General features: G+C 35.2%; 1 protein-coding gene and 1 pseudogene across 1 annotated transcript in view; one reads left to right on the top strand and one right to left on the bottom strand.

Annotated features, from left to right (window-relative positions):
* ADGRV1 (adhesion G protein-coupled receptor V1) overlaps positions 1-20,005 on the bottom strand; it is a 471,657-nt gene that overhangs the window by 321,498 nt on the left and 130,154 nt on the right. Inside the window, 8 exon segments of the mRNA XM_039875052.1 lie at positions 20-199; positions 2,341-2,523; positions 2,888-3,064; positions 4,040-4,242; positions 5,578-5,833; positions 7,995-8,141; positions 13,002-13,206; positions 13,547-13,769. Of these exon segments, the coding sequence (XP_039730986.1) occupies positions 20-199; positions 2,341-2,523; positions 2,888-3,064; positions 4,040-4,242; positions 5,578-5,833; positions 7,995-8,141; positions 13,002-13,206; positions 13,547-13,769 (1,574 nt within the window).
* LOC120612611 (uncharacterized) lies at positions 14,559-14,677 on the top strand (annotated as a pseudogene).

Genomic DNA, 20,005 nt, shown 5'->3' with positions numbered 1-20,005 from the left:
CTGAATATATTTAACTTACAGTCTTTTCTTCAAATCCAAATACTCCAAATGGAGAATCATTTTGTGGAATAACAACAGCTACCACAACATCATCACCGAGTCTGCCACCTCCAGTCACTCCGATTAAGGAAATACTGAATGTCTCCATGAGTTCAAATTCAGCATCATCAATTATGGTGATTTCTATCATTGCGGTAACCTACAAAAGAAGAGACAAGAAGGAAAAGAGGGAGAAAGAGAAAGAATAAAGGAGGGAGACAGGATATAATGTAATATTTGATCATATATAGTTTAAATTTTTAGTTGAAACTTAGAAACTCAGCACAAAAGAAAAATGAAGGATTTTTTGCCTGTTATGTTCATAATACCATTTTAAAGTCACATATATTTATAGTATTTCAAAGTCAGAAATTCACAGTCTATTATTTTCAAGATAAAGGAAATTATATATGTAATAAACTATAGTGTTATTTATTGATCCAAAAAACAATGAAGCCTTATTCTTGAACGAAAATTTTTAAAAGCCCATGTAGGCTCTAGTAACTGTTGTACAAACAAATTTTTTTATACTTAGTATTATTATTATATGACATAAAAATTATCATTGTCTTCTACAATTCAAATAAATCCCTTTTTGGTTTCAAATTGTTTTTGCAATGCAGGAGAAAAGAAAGGCAGGAGGAAAACCCAAATTTGTTGTCCTTAAATGTTGATCAAGATTTTGTTCATTTATCTGGGTCTATTTTAAAAGTTTTTATAATTTATTAAATAAGTAAAACTTGCTCTCGCTGGTGATTTCACTTTTGGTGATAAAAATATCCCAGCTATATCTCCATATTTAAAGTCTTTTTCTGTATCCCAGTGAGAAATTTTAATACTTTGACACAGACATTTACTAGAAAATGAAGTTTTTCTACTTAAACCTACCTAAAACCTCTAATTTAATAACACAGAAAAGTGAGAAATCTGGAATGTTACACTTGGAGAGGCAGAAACCTGAACAAAATCAAATGCTAAAATGGAACCTTATTAAAATGTCTGCACCTCAAGTTCCAGGGCAAAGAGCAAATGTGTGATCAGACTGAGGATGAAGCAGAGTAGTGAAGAGTCAAGTATTGGGTGAAACATCAGTGGCAAAGCATCTTGCCAAATAATTTCATCACCTCTGAGAATATATATGCTTTCCTTACTTCCAAAAGTCACTAGTGGAGGAAATACAAATTATATTTCAATATGAACTAAATAAAATGAAAAAATAAAATAAATAAATAAAATAAAATGTCTGTACCTCAAATCTATACTGTGGAATACAGAACATTTTCCCCATAAAATGTTAAATATAGTAATATTATTTATCTTAAGGATGCTGCTAATTAATAGAACTTCAGCCTCATGCATGGAATAAAGTGTTGATAATATTACTAAAGATGGAAGGCTACTTCAATGAGAAATCAATTTGTTTCTGCATTTACTATAAAAATATGCATTTCCTCTCCTTTTAGAAGAAAATGTTTTAAGTTCTAAAGTTGTTAAAAACTCATAATTTCAAATATTAACAATAATAGGCCTTTATGTATAGGAAAATTTAGATTTGTATGCTTATTTTTTAGCTTTAATTACTGTCCCCCTAGGGACAATTCATAAATTAATGAACATTATGCAAATCAATCTAGGCAAAATCAGACTTCATGGAGATTGATACTGTTATTCAAAGTTACTAACATTTTCATAGTTGTTCACATGCTTTTCCTACTGACTGACTTAAAAATTTATGACATCATATTCTTACATAATGCCCTTTTGTTTGCCAAGCTTATAATTCTTGTGGAATATTTTATAATTGTTAAGATTGATTGGCCCAAATCTAGAATATAGTCTTTTAATTTTTTCCAGTTTTAACTATTTTGTTATTTTTCTATCATTTTAGTCTTTTAATTGTAAAAGAGGTTTGGGATATTAAGTAATAAATGTGCATACTTTTATTGCAAATCCTAAATATGTTTGCAAACATTAAGAAATAAAAGAACCAAAAATTCATATGAATAATCTAGTTCATCAGACAGTTTTTTTACATGCTCTTAGGTACCTCTAAGCTAGTTATTATCCTTTTATAATCCCTATTTAAAATAGAATCAGGTGGGGAAGTTTGGAGAACATTGATATTCCTTCTTCATAAGTCCATTATATAATTATACATTAAATAACAATATTTCTTTATAGCTTAACAGAGAAATTTAGAGTATAATCTATTTAGCAATCACTATTGCATAATCATTTGGTGATGCCTATAAAAAGTTTGAAGTACAAACAAAAAACCTAATATGTTCACAACCAGCATACTTGTCTATCTGCAAATTCAAGAATTCCATGAGATGGTTCAAAGTCTTCCAGGCCAGCGTTGTCCAGTGTTGCTTCCCAGTAAACATTTACTGCCCCAAAGTTTCCAGCCAGCCGGATGACAGGAACTTGAAGGACATTCAGGGGTGGAGGCACCTCATAGGCGGTAATGACATCCCCAGCATCCTGTAAGTAAATAACGTAAGTTAAAATGCAAGACAAAAGTAACTCTTATAAGTCATCACTTTCTAAATTTATTATTTCTACTTATCACTGTTATAACTTCCCCCTTCAAAGTAGAAATCTATACACAGATATAAATATACATAATAGGTCTTCAGAATACTAACATTTAATGTAAGACAAAATCTACTTAATCTTTTGGTCTAGCTCAAAGAGAACTAAGTCTATAAGACAAATTTTAAGACAGATATTTATAAATATCTGTCTTTATAAGCAATACCACTTGTTTTGATGAAAATATACTACCTAGCTAAATCAGTAGGCACAAGCTTCTGTATTACTATAAATGTATAAAAGTTCATCTCACTCTGATAACATGAAACTTAAAAATTCCTCTGGAGTCATCATTTTCTTCAATCATTATCTCAACTATTTCCATCCCAGGCCTCCACACACTTGGCCGTCCTGCAGAGAAGTCGGAATTCACCAGGTATACATCAGTGATGTTAACAATAAATCCTTCCTCCAACTCAGGAGCATCATCCTGGGGGTGGGGTGGCAGGGAGGGGAGGGAAATGGTGTTTTACTATTTTTTTTAAATATATTGAATTTGCATTTGAAATTTGATATTTTTCAGCAAAAAGCAAATGACTTTCCATAGGAATGGAAAGCTCTATCACACATAAAAAAAATTCCTTTCTCTATTTTAATATATTCTCACTGACGATTTCTGAATCTTAAGGAATATTCAAGCTTAATGGTGATGTTTCAATGGAAGCCTCACACTCATTAACAATAATTTAAAAAATAATTTAAAAAATTCTATCCCACATTTGACCATATCCTGTTGAGTATATTTTACATATATAACACCTCCACCAAAAAAAAAAAAAATTAGGAGAAACTGGTAAATGCAACATATGTCTTACAAGCGAAAGCTCTAGACTTGTAAAACTAGACATAATCCAATATTTTAACTAACTTTTAAAATATTGTTACCTTATTTTAGAATAGGTAATAAAAATTTCAAAAGATGTTAAAAAAAAGTGAAAAAGGAACTTTCACTCTGCCCAATGCTTCATATGTCTCTCCTAAAAGGTCCTCTCCAGAAGCCACTATTATCTAATACCGCTATAAGTACACTAGTATTATTATATAATATACTTATTTAATAATATAGAATATAAATAATAGTTATTATTATTTATAATATAACATATAAATACAATATTTAATTTTATAATATTATTGATAACATTAACCACTTTCAGCTTCTTATGCATTATTACAGATATTATGAGAGACAGAGTGCTAAAACCAGATCTAAGCCACCTGAAGACTAATCTTGATTCAAGTAATTGTATCATTAAATGAAAATATTGCCCTACCAAACCAACAATAAAAATAACCAGATTGATTTGGGCATTTTATTCATTCATTTATTCATTAAAACTACCCACCTAACGAAATTGTAGATCCACTCAGACATATAATCATATTCATTGCAGCCTAGACTCACCGGCAAAATGGCAACTTTGACAAAAGTTTCTCTGATGTTTTCTTTCATTATTATTATTGTTTCTTGCAGCACATAATCTTCATTTTCAGTAGCCTGATTATTGGCATGCAGTAAGAAATTGGGTTTAGCTACCAAGTGAATGGCAATGTCTCCAAGAAGTCCTTTATCTCGAACAACTGGTAACTGAAGAATGGTGATGTTCTCTGTGAGACAGACATACCTTGAGTAAATAAGCTTTTCTACTTTCTGTCAATGCTGTTCCAAGCACTTAGGGTGAAATGTTCTACACTATCTCTTTTAGACAGTAAAGAAAAGAGAGGTAAAACAAAGACAATGTAAACCACCCAAGGAATATTTTATGCTTTGTATCTCTCATCCTCAAAGCTGTACTGAGAATCACCACACACTACTAGTATTATACCTCAGTTCTAAACTCTCACTCTGGTTCTCTAAAGCACTATCTTATGGTGCACGTGTCATGTACTTCAACAGAATTTGTTAAAAATCTTAGGCAAGTGCATATGTGCAGGTTTAATAACTATCATTAGAAGAACAATTTTGTTCTTATAGTGAGATGCCTATCGTATGTCTCAAAGTATTTCACAGCACCTATTTTTTATTTCATTTCTTAGATTTTTTAAAATTTAATTTGCCATATACGAAGAAAAAAATACTTGTCAATCTTCCTTACTGACTGTTAGTTTCTAATGACCAAATACCGTGTCTTTGTTTACAGAACACATAGCACAATTTTTGGTACTTACTAGGTGCTTCAAAAATATGTTAAATCAATAAACAGATCATTTTAAGTCTACTGCTTGTGTCCCTATATATACAGAAATATAAAGGCCCAGGTGCATAACTACATGTCATTTTTTTCCATCAACTATTTAAATGAAAGGTTCTTCACAGATGTTTATGTTTACCTGAATATTTTAGAATCTATACATAATATATTTTAAAAACATATGTTGTAAAAACATATGTTTAACCTTTTATTCAAATAAGTCAAATGACCATTATCTACAAAAATCCATTTATCCTACGGTTAATAACAATAGTTATTTAGGCAAAGATTTCAACATTAAGCTCAAAGGAAATAGGGATTGATCATACTTCAGAGAAAAAATATTATTCTAATTACTGCTTTAGGTTTGACAATTAACACCAGGAGTACCAATATGCATTTCTCTGTGTTGTTTCCTGTAACTACAGAAAATCTATAAAGAGAAAATCTAGTGAGGAAAGAGAACAGATAAAGGATGAAAAAGAGAAAGTTAAAATAAAACCAATCCCCTCTACTGCAATGATTTACTAAAATAATAATATTTCTATTATGATAGTAATGTCTCAAAAAGTATAAGTATTTTCTATATCACATTACTGAATGCTTAATGATCATAAAATTCAATAAATATAAACAAAAAGTAAAAAGATTATGTCAAACTGAAAAATATCATGAGAAATTACATCCCTAGTACATATTAAACTATCCAAAAAACTTACTAGAACCTGAAAAAATATTTAACAAGATTTACCTTTAGGCTCTGCTACTCTAATGAAGAGAGACTCAGCATGCCAGCCCACCAAGCCATACGGTGAATCATTAGGCAGAGTGGTTATCACAGACTTGTTTCTTTTCTGATCAATAATAGCACCCTTTGATGGGTCTTCAACCCCATCTGTAGTAATATGGATGAGTGTTACAATCACAATCTCTGATAACTCTGGTATATCATCAGCAAGAACAGTCAGAGTGATTGTAGACAGTGCCTGGCCTTCAGAAAACGAAATCTAAAATTTTAAAGAAAGAAATTTTTATTTTTTTTAATTATCACTGTGCAGTAATAATATTGGAAGTTTCGATTTTATTTTAATATTGGCTGCAACTTAAATAACAAGATATTTAAGCAACATAATATTTACAAATCAATCAAATACTTTTCATGTTAAATGTGGAAGACTGTTAAGAAACAAAAGTACCATTACTAAAACTTAAGCTAATAAACCATAGAGCCAAATTGACATATCCTGCAGTCTATATTCTATTGAAATATAAAGTACATAGACTCTCTCTGGGAATCTAAGTCCTAGATACCATATATAAAAATCTATAAACATTAAGAAGGTGTTATATAGTTGAAACATTTTTCTCTACAAAATTTTGCTAGGATTGCTATTTCCCTTGGCTAAACTCTGAATAGATATATCATTTAACAATGAGTCAGTCAAAATGGAGGTAGAGAAAGATAGGCAGAGATACAAATTGGTGCCTCTCTCTTCACCTTTAGTGTCTCCATTGTCTGAGGAGTCAAATCCAAATTTGCTAAAAGTCATCTGAAGTTGTTTCTGATAGGGCTTCTGTCTGTTTCTTGAATGTCATTTACAATTGTTCCCCATCTTAGGCTTTATTCCCCAGCAATATGGCTACAAACTATTTACAATTATTCAAATCAGCATTACAGGTCTATTTTGCTAACACTCATCTCTTCACCTTGAGAAGGCGCTTGAGAATATAAACTCAAGGCCCTCATTAAAATCAAGAGCCAGAAAACTACTGCCCATTGGCCAAATCCACTGAAACACAGCAAAGCTCATTCAATTACATACTGTCTATTGCTACAACTGTGCTACAAAGGCAGAGCTGAAAAAGAGACCATATATCCCACAATGTCTAAAATATTTACTATCTCGCCTTTTACAAAAAGAGTTTATTGACCTCTGGATAAAATAATTCTCTGAAATACAGTCTACACTTAAGATACTATTATGCATTGAAATTAAAATAATTTTAATCATGTTTATATAACAATTATTAATTGGAGAACTGCATTATAATTCAGAACATATAAAACCTGAGAGATACAACTTATGGTTTTTATAGTTTGTATAAATATTCAATGCAATAAAATTGGCCATGTAACTCTTAAGACATGGAAGCTCCAATCATCTTTCAAATGATACAGAAACCTGGAAATGATGGACCATAACATACACCTTTAAAGAGAACTCTTCACAGAAGCATTTGGGCAAAATATATGGATTAATCTATGAAACCCAAGACAAGTCAAGGAGACAACCCATTTCCCAATTAGGATCTAAAGGCTCCTTAAATCCTCTTTTTGTGAGTCTTCTACTCTTTGGCCCATTCTGATTTTTTTCTTGAACCTGTGCCCCAATTTTATGCTATCCTCCAATAGTAGATAATGTGATCGCTGGCTCAGATATCTTCTTGGGGCTGATGCACCTGTCCCCAGCTGCTGGAAATAACAGATTCTCTGTTTCACACTGGGAACTGCCCTCGGCTGCATCAACTGTTTCACCCAAGGTTGTGCCCCATCCAGACGGTGACCGAAGGTGAAGGATGGCTAAAACAGGGATACAACATCTCATCCCCTTGCCTCAAATGGAAACAACTCCCAAAAACCAGCTTGGTGCCAGAACTCCCTCACAGGCTGAATCTCAGGTACAACTGTCTGCAGATCGTCTTCTCTCCTGCACGTTCTCATCTTCCTCACTTCCTTACATGTTTATCTTCCCCATAAACTTAAACCTTCCAACTCAGAGTCTATTTACAAGAAATTCAACCTGTATCACTCAACAACTCCGGTCTACTCTTTTATACGTCTAGAATTTTACACAAACTTGTTCCCTATTTACTGCTTCTATTTTACTTAAATCTTGAAATCATGTTTCCATCCCCAGTTTGACTGGTTTTATCTTTCTGAAAATGTAATAAATCCACAATTTGGCCAAATGATACTGAACCTCAAAAGGGACTACTTTTTTACAGATAATTTTGGTATTACAGAAAAAAAGAACAATAATCACAATGATAAACTAACCTTAAATTGTATCCCTCTCTCCAATGATTACTAGGTATCCAGTGTTGACATGGGCAAACTCAAACACTTTTATAGGTGCCATGCATCTTATAAATTTGTAAATTACATACCACTCCTGAGGTAGGAAATATATCACTAATGCTTCCATCAGCCTCCCATGCTACGGTTATACGACCATATGTTCCTTTTAAGCGCTCAACACTCAAGGTTACTAGGCCATCTTGCTCCATTTCTTCCACTTGCTTATATAATGAATTCTGAAAAATACACAGGAAGTCACAAGTGATTACTTGAAATTACCTAAGTGGACTTTTCTTTATTTCGTGTTATATACTTACGAACTTCACAGTACTAAGTAGCATGCTATATTAGGTGAAAAACAATTGTTAAAAAACAGTAATATAGGATGACCATGATTTTAGTTTAAAACGTGCATGTTTGAATAAGTAAAAGTCTAAAGTAAATGAAAATGTAAAATTTTAGAGGATTATTTTTATTGTCTTCTTGGTTCTATAGTTCTCAAATTTTCCTCAACGAACATGTATTATTTTCGTACTCAGAAATCATATACTCTTCTGCAAGTATTACATATAGCATGTAAAGTTTGTAGAACAGAAAGAACAGAGTCAGGAGAAGAGGGTGACCTGTATAACTTCTGTATGTAACCTCTGGAAATCTTTCTAGGTCTTTTGTTTTCTACTTGTAAAATAAATGTTCAATCTACATGGTCTCCAAAGTCCCATCCAAATGTAACGATGGCGTGAGAATTAGGGATCTCTTTTTGATCATTTACGAATGTCTCATCCTTAAGTTCGTATCCTCTGAAATGTTTCTACAGGCTGTCCTGTTCCTATTGATGGTGTTTCATCCTTAGTTCATGGTATCTATGACTATTTTTCCTGCCAGAAATATCTGTTTCCCATGTGTTAGAATTCTTTACTCTCTTCCTCTTCCCATCTATACTTCCTAGCCTTTTCCCTTTGTTCCAAACTGATTTCTACCTCTGTGTGACTAAAACATTCCTCGTCTGACGCTTGCAACATCTCTTGCCAGCCATTTAATGAACTTTACCTCAATACTCCAAAGAATCTCTTCTTATAATATTCTTTGTTTCCCTATAGGCAATAAAGCAAAAATTTGGAGTATAAAGATTTTTTAAAAATCTTTCCAAGAAGTTTTTTCTTGTCTTTTTACTTTACTTTTTACTGATAATCTGTAAAGAGACACTCCCACTAATTTCTTAAAATTTATATTTAGAATGCTAATTTGAATATTCCATAATATAGCAATATTTTACACAGCATTTTAACACACTGTTACAGATGTTACATAGTAATAAAATCTTACTCAAGGCATTCAACACTCCTGCAGAAAATGCCTTGATTTTAAAATATGCATATAATTTGTTCACAAAAGACAATGCCTGTTAAAAGAGAAGCCTCTTTCTGGCTCCATGCCCTCTATTAACGAGGGTTAGTAAAATGAAGATTTAATACAGCTCAAAAATATTCAAGAAACTCTCATTATCTACTAGGTCTCATCTTGGAACGAGGCCATCCGGACACAAAAGGCCTGTATCGAGGAATCCTACTGAACATATTGAAGGAAACCAGAACACTATCTATTAATAAGAATTAAACCACAGTGAATGTATATCTCTAGAGCAGTTGTGGAGTGAGCTTCATAAAGTAAAATCTATCATGTTTAGATAGTTGAGGAACAGAATGTACTCTCCTTCTGCAGCAAGGCTTCACGGTGACCAGCAGGAGCTGTTGTCCTTGTCGCAGGAACTCCGGCTCGGCCCCATATACTGGTATGAGATCCTAAGAAAGCATGTGAGTGTTGATGTTTCCTTGGGATAATGACAGGTTCGTACTAAGCACCTACTGTGTACCAAGCACTTTTCTGGTCAGCGATAAAGCTCTAAACAAAGCAGTAGCCCAGCTCTCACACTCTTCAAATTGAGTAAAAAAGAAACTGACAATAGACAAATCAGGCCATTATAAGTATCATAAGGAAGACTAAGGCAAGATTAAAAAGTACTGAATAATGGTGGGTGTTGAAATTTTCACTCAGGGTAGGCCCTTCTGGTCAGGTGGCATTTCGGCAGAGCTCTGAAGAAAGTGAGGAAACAAGTCTTATATAAAAGCTGTCTTCTTTAACTCTAAGCCTCACGTGGTTCCCACAGCTCATGCCTTAGAGCTACACTGTCCTACACAGTGGACACTGGCCATACGTGGCGGCTACTGAGCACTTGAAATGTGACTAGCCTATAAGTGTACAATGTACACTGAATTTGAAAATAAAGTATGAAAAAAAGGATGTAAAATATTTCATCAATAATTTTACATTGATTACATATTGAAATTATAGTATTTCAAATACATTGGGTTAGATAAAATATAACATTAAAACTAATTTCACCTATTTCTTTTTACTTTTTTTTATATAGCTACTAGAAAATTTAAAATTACATATCTGGCTCACATTGTATTTCTATTGGGTAGAGGTGCCTAAGAGGAGGCCAGGGTGGGTGACAGGGTGTCCTACAACCCTTGCAAACAACTGACTCAGAACATTATGTCAAAAACTCATCTTACCCCCCAAACCTGCTCCTTCTACAGTGGTCCAAATCTTGGTAAAAGGCAAATTCTTGCTTCCTGTAGCTCTATCGTTTGTTGCTGGATCACTACAACAGTCTCCTAACTGGTCTATTTCTGTCTTTGCCCAATTACAATTTAGTCTCAATTCTAAGGCCAGAGTGTCTTTTTAAAATGCAAGTCAGCTCCTGTTGCTCTTCTACCCCATGTCCCTCAGAGGCCAAATTCCTTATGACACTAAGGGGCCGGTGCGGGAGACAGGTAACATAGCAGGCCTTACTGCTATCCTTCAAAAGTCATGCTTACAAGGTTGACCCTTGGCTAGTGTCTGGGAACTTGAATTTCGGGAGGGAACTTGAATTTTCAAACTAACAACTGGCTCTTTGTGCCCGAACTCTTTATACACATAATGTGGTTTATACTGAACACTTGTTTTTTTCCTGGGAGTCCGGAATTTTGGCCAGGTAGAGTGTGCCTAAGTGATCAGTCTCCAATTAAAACCGTGGTCAGTGAGTCTCTAATGAGCTTTCCTGGTTGGTAACACTTCCCACATGTTGTCACAACTCAGCTCCACGCTGAGAATTAAGTGTGTCCTGTGTGTCTCCATGGAGAGAGAACTCTTGGAAACCGGCATCTGGTTTCCTCTGGACTTCACCCCACGGGGCTTTCCCCTTAGCTGATTTTGTTTAGTATCCTTTCACTGTAATAAATCATAGCCATGAAAATGACTACATGCTGAGTCCTGTGAGTCCTCCCAGCAAGTCACAGCACCTGTGAGTGCTGGAGGGGACCCCACACGAGGCCTGGCCCTTCATCTCTGGCTTCATCGCTACTGGCATATTGACTTCAGCCACAGTGGCCTCCTTGATGCTCCAGATGGGCAAGGCTTCATTTTAGGGCCTCTGACCTTGCTGCTAGCTCCCCCTGCCTTGAATGCTCTTCCCCCAAGCTATGTGTATAACTCTCCTCCTCATTTCCTCCAAGCCTCTTTCCTTATGTCACTTCCTCAGAGCAGCCTTCCTTGATACTCTAATTTTCCATTCTCTCCCACCCCGCCCGCACATAACTTCCACTCCCTCCCTCAGACTCTTTATTTGCCTTCTCTGCCTAATGTTTCTCCATGGCACTTATTACTATCAAATATGATTACAGATGATGGTCACTCTGGAGGAGAAGAGGAAGGAGAAGGCCGAGATCCATTACCGGAAGAAAAAGCAGCTCATGAGGCTACAGAAACAGACTGAAAAGAACACGGAGAAGAAAACTGACAGATACACAGGGGTCTTCAAGACCCATGGACTCCTGGTCTGAGCCCAATAAAATTGACACTTAATTCCTCACGAAAAAAAATATATATGGTAACAGATATTTCTTATGTCTTTGTGTCCTTTCCCCTTTGCCCCCTCTCTCTACAATTTAAGGACCAGGAAGATAGGGATTTTTATTGTTTCATTTTCTGACATATCTCCAGCACCTGAAACAGTATCTGGTACACAATAGTTGTTTGTTAATTATCTGCTACATAAATGAATGAATGAATGAATGAGTATATTAGAAATTCTAAAGGTTTTTGAGAAATTTATTTCTTGAACCGAGACACATAAAACATCTCATTCTCCCTAGCTGAACCCGAACAAGAAAGCAGTAGCCCTAACAATAACATCAGCTTTCAAACAACCAGATGAAGGATCAGATCAGTTTTGTGTTGGCAAAGTAGAGATATAAAAAGAATCTGAGCCATGGTGACACAGTATTCAACCAACCCTGAAGCCCACCTTCTTTATGAACATGTTCTTGAGCCAGTGTGAGTTAGGTTTTCCTTACTTGCAGAATATTTTGGCAAAAGGCACATGATGGCTGCAGCTATGACTCTAATTCAGGATCTACCTTGCAAATAGGACTAAATGATGCAGTATGAATGGGTGTCCTTTTGCTATTTGGTAAAGGAATATGAAGTCTGGGCATAGAAGTTCAACCTGGGAATATCTGCATAATTCTCTTTCCTTAGGATGTACAACATCTCCATGTGTACAATGCATGTACAGTTATAACCTTCCTGTCCCTTCTCTCTCTCCCCCTCTCTCCCTCTTCATCTTCCCGCCTCCACACAGAAATAACAAAGAAATAATAAGACAGTAATGTATTTATAGATGATGAATGGCAAGATACAATGTACAATGCAATCTGCTTAATCATTGCCCTCTAGAAACAGGGCTAATCGCAGATTCAAACTCCTGGACCAAGGCCAACTGGTAACATTTAAAATTCAATCTTATAAAAAGAATCAGTACGAAAATAAAGCTTAGGACATGTTGACCTAAAGGGTCCGGGGTGTAAGACTATAAATTCTAAGGTGAAATCAGTAGAATTCACCTTAGAATACACAGTAGGGGGTAAAGCAAGTAAAAGGAAGTTAAGATACTCAAAGTGTGACTCACTGAGCACTGATAACAACTCATGTAAATATAGTGAATAAATAATTTTGACTTCTAAGTGTGAGTTCTTTGGTATCATTACCTGAGCAAATCCAACAACTCCATAGGCATCATCATTAGACAGAATCGTTATTTTTACATAACCATTAATACCAATCTCTGCTCCACCTTTGGGATTTTTAAGCTGAACTCTGAAGGATTCTTCCTCCTCTGGAACTGTATCATCAAGGATATTCACTGCGATTACAGCTTCTCTGTCACCAGGTTCAAATATCAGTTCACCTGAACTAGCATAAGAAGTATGTATAAAATAAGTCAACTACAATAAATTAAAGACATATACATAGTAAATAGCTTATTCATAAAACCCTTATAGCATTGACTGATATTAAAAGTTTGGAAAAATCACATTTCATAAATAAAATTTTAATACAAAATGTTCATATAATACTGATTAACTTGGTAGTATAAATATTAGAAATATGGATAATAACCAAGTTTCCAGCTTATAAAAAAAAAAGCTCTTATGTTTTGTACACATTTTTCAGTCATTAAATAAAGGCTTAAAAATTAGGTGGCATGTAAAATTATGGTGAACACAAAGACAGCATAAAATGTTGAACCTACCTAGGAATAAAGTCAGACTGGCTTGAGATGTAGGCCAGCTCATATATGTGTGAGTGGGTGGCTCCGACCAGAGCAATTAAATTCTTGCTTGAATTAAGGGACTTTACAGTAACAGAAGCCACATCGTGAGCAGAAGGTGCTTCCATAATAAAAGAGAACTGATTCAGCTCTGAATTCCAGCAGTAAAGAGCAGACACATCTTGGCCAATAAGAAGTATGTGGACTGCAGAAGGAAAGAAAAGGCAACTAGAGTGAAATATAAATTGTCACCTCACATGCTCCCTATATCGGTACCATGGCAAAATCTCTCCAACTCTCAAAGTTCCATTTTGACTTCTGAAATGACCATGATTCAATTTCTGAAATAACTGGATGTAAATAATAATTTTTAAATGCTGTGAAACAATCAAGCCTGCTTGACAACATACCTATAATCCATTTAAAGAAGAAATCACTAGATGGTAAAACCAAATGGATTTTGGACTCTTGTATTCATCGCGATATTCATTTATTGAATAAGATGCTAAGATATTTCTGAAAGTAGAAAACACCCATTGATGCCATCACTATATATTTCATTTTTTATTTTCCATTCCAGTCACTATCCTTATGAGTTCATAATTGACTTAATTATAAATAGTCTAAATATTAAAAAAATGCTTAATTAAAAAGCTTAATACACTACTGACAGTATACCAATGTATACTATATACAGTTTTATATGTTTCTACATATCATTCAAATTTATAATTTTAATACACAGATAACCTATAGGGTTGATCTTAAAATATATTTAACAATTTTCCTACATTGGATGTTTATTATTGTTTTTTATTTATTTTTCCGATATTAATTAGAGACAGAGTTCTTCATTTTAATTATTTTCATTTAATAAATTCTTAAAGGTGGTTAATTAGGCCAAAGGAATGAACAAATTTATGATGTTGGAATATATTCTGCCAGTGCTTTCTGAAATGTCATTAGGAAACCATGCTCTTAATAGTTCAAAGCAGTCTATGGCCAGGCTACCCTGAACAAGCCCGATCCCCTCTGATCTCAGAAGCTAAGCAGGGTCGGGCCTGGTTGGTACTTGGATGGGAGACCACCTAGGAAGACCACGTGCTGTAGGCATAAATTAAGGGATTGTAAACTGACAAGGTCCTTGCAATCTGTGAGGTCAACCAAAGGTTGTCTCATCTAAAAAAAAAAAAATAGTTCAAAGCACTGGCACATATTTGTACCTACATAAACTCAGAGGGGAAGGAGCTTACTATGTTATATATACCACTAAACAATCTTCAGGGTTAAAACTGGGTAGAAAAGTGAGAAACCCTGGAGAAACACACACGAATTCCAGTACTTTAGAGACACACACTAGAACATAAAGTTATCAAATAAGACTGATTGAGTATTAAAAATAGCACAGAGAACCAGAAACCATGAGTCTCTTCTAAAATTTTAGTCCATAGGTTAAAATAGAAAATTCCATATTCTTACTCTTAAGTATCAAGGATTACTGATTAAGTTTACTTCTGGTAATTAATTAAACTATTATTGCAGTTTAGTAAATGTTGGATAAAAGATAAAGGTCAAAGAAAGTGTTGTTACTAACAAATCTGCATTTTCAAAATGATCATATATTTTTCATAAAGCTTTGTAAAACCGGACATTCTGTAAAGAACAAACTCCTCAGACAGATCTCAACATCTCTGAAGTTTAAATGATTCTAGAGTGTCAAGCAAAATCATAAACTGAAGTGCTCTGAACAGATTATATCTTCAGCCTCAGAGATACACCCTATTCACGTCCTTGCAATCTGATTAATATGACAAGGCAGCAAGTAGATAATTATACATTCAGAGTAAGAAATGTAAGGGGCTCAAATCTGCATAGATGTATGCAGAAAGCTTTTTTTTCCCCAGAAAATAGATATTTGTACTATTCAAGATCATGACATTAGGCCAGGAAATGTGTAAGAAGGAAAAACAAAACAAAAAAAAACAAAAAACAAAACCTAAATCTCTACTCTGGGAACTAGTACTAATTATAAAATTCTCTTCCATTTATCAAAATCTTTTTAAAAAAAAATAGTAAGTTCATAATTATGAACTCAAAAGAAGGCAACTAGATAAAATTGTTTAAGGTGTAAGTGTAAATAAAATGAAGTTCCAGGACTAAGCACCAGAACAAGCATTCCTAACGTTTAGGGACCTGAGAATATAAAAGAGAATCAGTAAGAGGCAGAGCAGCCAGGGAGGACTGCGTGGGAAGCAGTGGCCTCAGTAGATAGCTGAGTTCCAGAGCAAGAATATCAAGGGAACTTTCTGAGAAAGGTTTGAGGTACAGTATATCTATTCCACAAGGCATTATGGAATGGTTTCGGGAACTGGGGGAGTCAGCATAGAGTATCTGGTCTGGACATTAGGGTTCATATGATCTAGAGCATGAGTAGACCACATGGAGACAAAAGTCCCTTTATCCCCAGGGAGACTGGGCTTCTTATGGTGACTGAACAGGGATGAAGAGAGTAATGAGCTTAATCCAATGATTTCCAAAGGTGATAATTTCCAAAGATAATAGTGTTGGTGAAGCTGAAAGTATTGGGGGCCTAGGGAGGAGGGGCAAGTGTCTTTCCAGCAGCATACAGAGCTCTGAGTATTAAATGAGGGAATAAAGGACCAGAACAGGACCTAGGGCATAATAAACAGTTCAGTAAGTGTTAGCTATAGATTTCCATATTTCCTGACTCCTTTGTCCATATATTCTCCTCCACCTGCCCTTTAAAAAGTGAAATTCAGCAAGGCTTTTTTCGAGGACTCCTCCTCTCATATTATATAATCTCTTTCTAAACAATTTCATCCTTGCACATAAAACATCCAATACATATCTGCAATCTAGGACTCTCTTCTAAGCTCCAACCAGGAACATTTATTCAATATTAATACATGGATGACTCAAAGTCATCTCAAATTATTCCAACCAAACTCATTTTCTCTGCCCATAAGTTGTCCTCCCAGCATTCACTATAATGTTTATGGAACTACCATCTACATAGAAATTAGGGCTCATCTTCTCTCTCACTTATCCTCATATCTAATCTATCATTGACTCCTGTGGATTTTACTTGTGAGACATTTTCTGAATTAATCTGGCCTCTACTTCTCTGATTTTCCACCTGCATTACCTCCCATTTTCCAAACCCCAGCATCCAACATCTCTAGTCTGACATATGTCATGAGCCTCCAGCTTGTCTTCAGACATTTCTTACCAGCTATGGCAGTCAAAGCTCCCTTTTTAAAACACACACACTCGCTCACTCACAGAGACACAGTCTCTGTCTCCCTCTCTCTCTCTGCTCCCTTCTCTTTTTCCATCTCCTCATCACCTTCTCAAAAAAAAAGGCACTCCAGTACTTTTAGATAAAGATAATAATCCTTTAAGCCTGTATCTGGCCGATCTGATTACATCTTCAGTTATACCCTGTACCACTCTCCCCTCACTGCCACACTGACGTCTTCCTGATCTTTCTCTAAAAGCACATGATCACTGCCATCATCTGACTTCTTTGCATGTGCTGTTCCTCAACATAGAGCCGTCTCTGTACTCAACTCTTTGCCTCATTAACTCCTACTCACCTATAGTTCACAGTTAAATGATTCCTCCGTAAAGAAGATTTCTGGGCATCCCCTAGACCAAGTCAAGCCCTTTCTGTTTTGTGTTATGGGAGTACTTTATTCTTTCACAGCAGTTATCTGTTTATAGCTAGAAACTTATTTGTGATTTTATATAATGTCTCTCTTCCCTATTACATGTGAAACTTCTTCAGGACAATATCTGATTTTGCTGCCCTTGTTTCCTCAGCAACCACCACTGTGCTTACTTAGCACATAACTGGCACTAAACATATCTATCAAATAATAAAGAAGAGAAGGGAGAAGGGGGAAGATAAGTTTATATGTCCTTGCTGTCTTGGTTTTATTCACTTTTCCTCATCCATTAAAGAATTCACTACCCAATAATCTCTGTCAATTCACCAACCAGAATAAATATGTAATCCTTATAGTCATGGCTCCAATCTCATACTTTTAATAAAATACATGACACATTCAAAATAAGAAAATCCTTGAATATTACTTAATGCATAATTTCAGCTTTCAGGAGATCTATAATAAGCCATTCTAAATAAATACCTATAATCTTTTCATACTTCTACAACCTCAAGTCACAGAAACAAAAGAATAAAGAGACCTCACAATGGATCCCTTAACAAGCCTCTGGAAGAATTTTTCACAAATTCTTTTAGAAAGTATGCCTATTCTCTTTTTTAAAAATCTTTAAAGGGAATTCTATAACTTCAATTAATGGCCCATTCAGGCAGCACTCTCATCCTTAAAAACATTCATTAGGCAACTTGAATTATAATAAGTGACTCAAGTAGATATAGTTAGTCCACTTGAAAACTTGAGGTGTAAGAGGAGCAAAAATGATAAAGACACAAAGCAAAAATGATAAAGACAAGCAGACAAAAACTAAACAAACACATGATGAAAGCTACATCATTTATTCACTAAATCAATTGTTAAGTGAATGATAAATCACTCAAGTTGTTTATCGGGATAACATCACAGATTTAAGGCCTGTCAGAGGCTGACAATGCAAAGAAGTTATTTAAGGAGAAGATGAACAGCAGAGTGAACCTGGCGTGGAGGCCAGAAAACAATGTGACAGTCCAGATGGGAGGTAGCCAGGGTCTGGGAGAACCTGGTATGGACACAGAGCTGAGAAAGACAGAGTAGGACACATGGAAACAAAGCACAATGAGATAACCTATAAAAAGAGAAGTAAATGACCTTTGATTCCTGGTCAGTTGTTGAGGTGACTGAAGGAGACAGTGCATAAAGGTTACAATGCCTGGGAGAGAAAGCAGAAGTCAGGGAAGAAAAACATGTAATAGACTCCTGTGCTAAATCCTCTACTCTTTTCAGTACTATTTACTTTGTAGATGTTAACTTTATTATATCCATATTATATTATTATGAGTTTAACTACCCCTACACATTGATATCTCTGCAATCCGAACTTCTAATTGATTTCCTCCTTATTTCACTCTGTGTTAGAGTTCCACATCTCTAACCACCCACAGAGGCTTCTTACATCAACTCTGGCCTGGGCAGTTACAAACAACTGCACCCAGCATATTCTATGCATCAAAATTAGGTGGAGTTGTAATACATGCCTTAGATCATCATCTGCCCCTGAAATGCCTTCAAGGATTTCTCTATCTCAGTAATGCTTAGAGCGTCCTCCAGGAACCCTTAAGAGTCCTTGAGACACTTAAAGAGGGCCTGTGAGGTCAAAATTATTTTCATAATAATACTAAGATGCTGTTTGTCTACTTCACTCTCATTCTTTCATGAGTGAATGGGGGGATATTCCAGAGGCCACATGACATAATTACTGCAACAGGCAGACTACAGATACAGACATGAGAATCCAGATATTGTCTATTAAACCAGAAATTAAAAGGATTTGCAAAAACAAAAAAAGTAATACCACTCTAACAAAGGTTTTTGTTTTGGCAAATATAGTTTTTGTTAAAATAAAACATATCATTTATGTTCACATGCAATGAGTTTATTGCTATCATTTTTAAATAAATTAATAAATATCTTTAAAATTTCTCCATTTTAATTACTAATATAATAAATATCATTAGATTAAATACACACAAACAAAAAGCTCTTTGAGGTCCTCAAATTTTTCAGAGGATAAAAAGTTCCTAAGACCAAAATGTCTGGGAACCAGTGGACTATCTGAAGGACAGTTCAAACCCAGGGTCTGACATTCCAGGCCCATCTGTATAGACTGTGGTGTGTTTCAAACCTTCCACCACTACATCCTGAATCAAATCCTCTGTCCCCACCACTTAACTCTGCCCATTGTGCCCTCAATGCCACAGTCACTCCTGCTTTTCACCTTTACTCATACCTTTCCTCCAGCCACAGGATTTCCTACAGATCCACACAGGCAGAGCTCATGCTGCCCTTTGAAACCCCTTAACCACTCCAATTCTACCACTCGCAGAGAAAATGGGATTGGGACTCTACCTTGAATTATTATCTTAATTTTTTTTTTTTTTTTTTGCTTCTCCAATTAGACATTAAACCTATGAAGGTGAGAAATTCTTCATAACTTTAAATAATGCCTTACGTGTAATATCTAATTAATAAATGTGTACCTGCTTAATTCATACCGAATTTCCAGATCTCAATTTAAAAGGGGGACTTTGATTCATCCAGACTTCCCTGCTGAGCCTCTCAGGTTTGACTTCCATGCACCTTGACAGGAGGCACACTGGCCTGTGTACGCCTGTTCTGGGAGGCAGCCACACAAGCTCACCATGTCAATGCCCTTGGCTTCTTTGTCTTATTGCCACTGGCCCATTACCAATCGTGAAAT

The sequence above is a fragment of the Pteropus medius genome, unplaced genomic scaffold (assembly GCF_902729225.1).
Source record: "Pteropus medius unplaced genomic scaffold, Ma_sr-lr_union100, whole genome shotgun sequence".
Lineage (NCBI taxonomy): Eukaryota > Metazoa > Chordata > Mammalia > Chiroptera > Pteropodidae > Pteropus > Pteropus medius.
The sequence above is the reverse complement of the archived record's forward strand: the minus strand, read 5'-3'. Positions and strand labels throughout refer to the sequence as shown.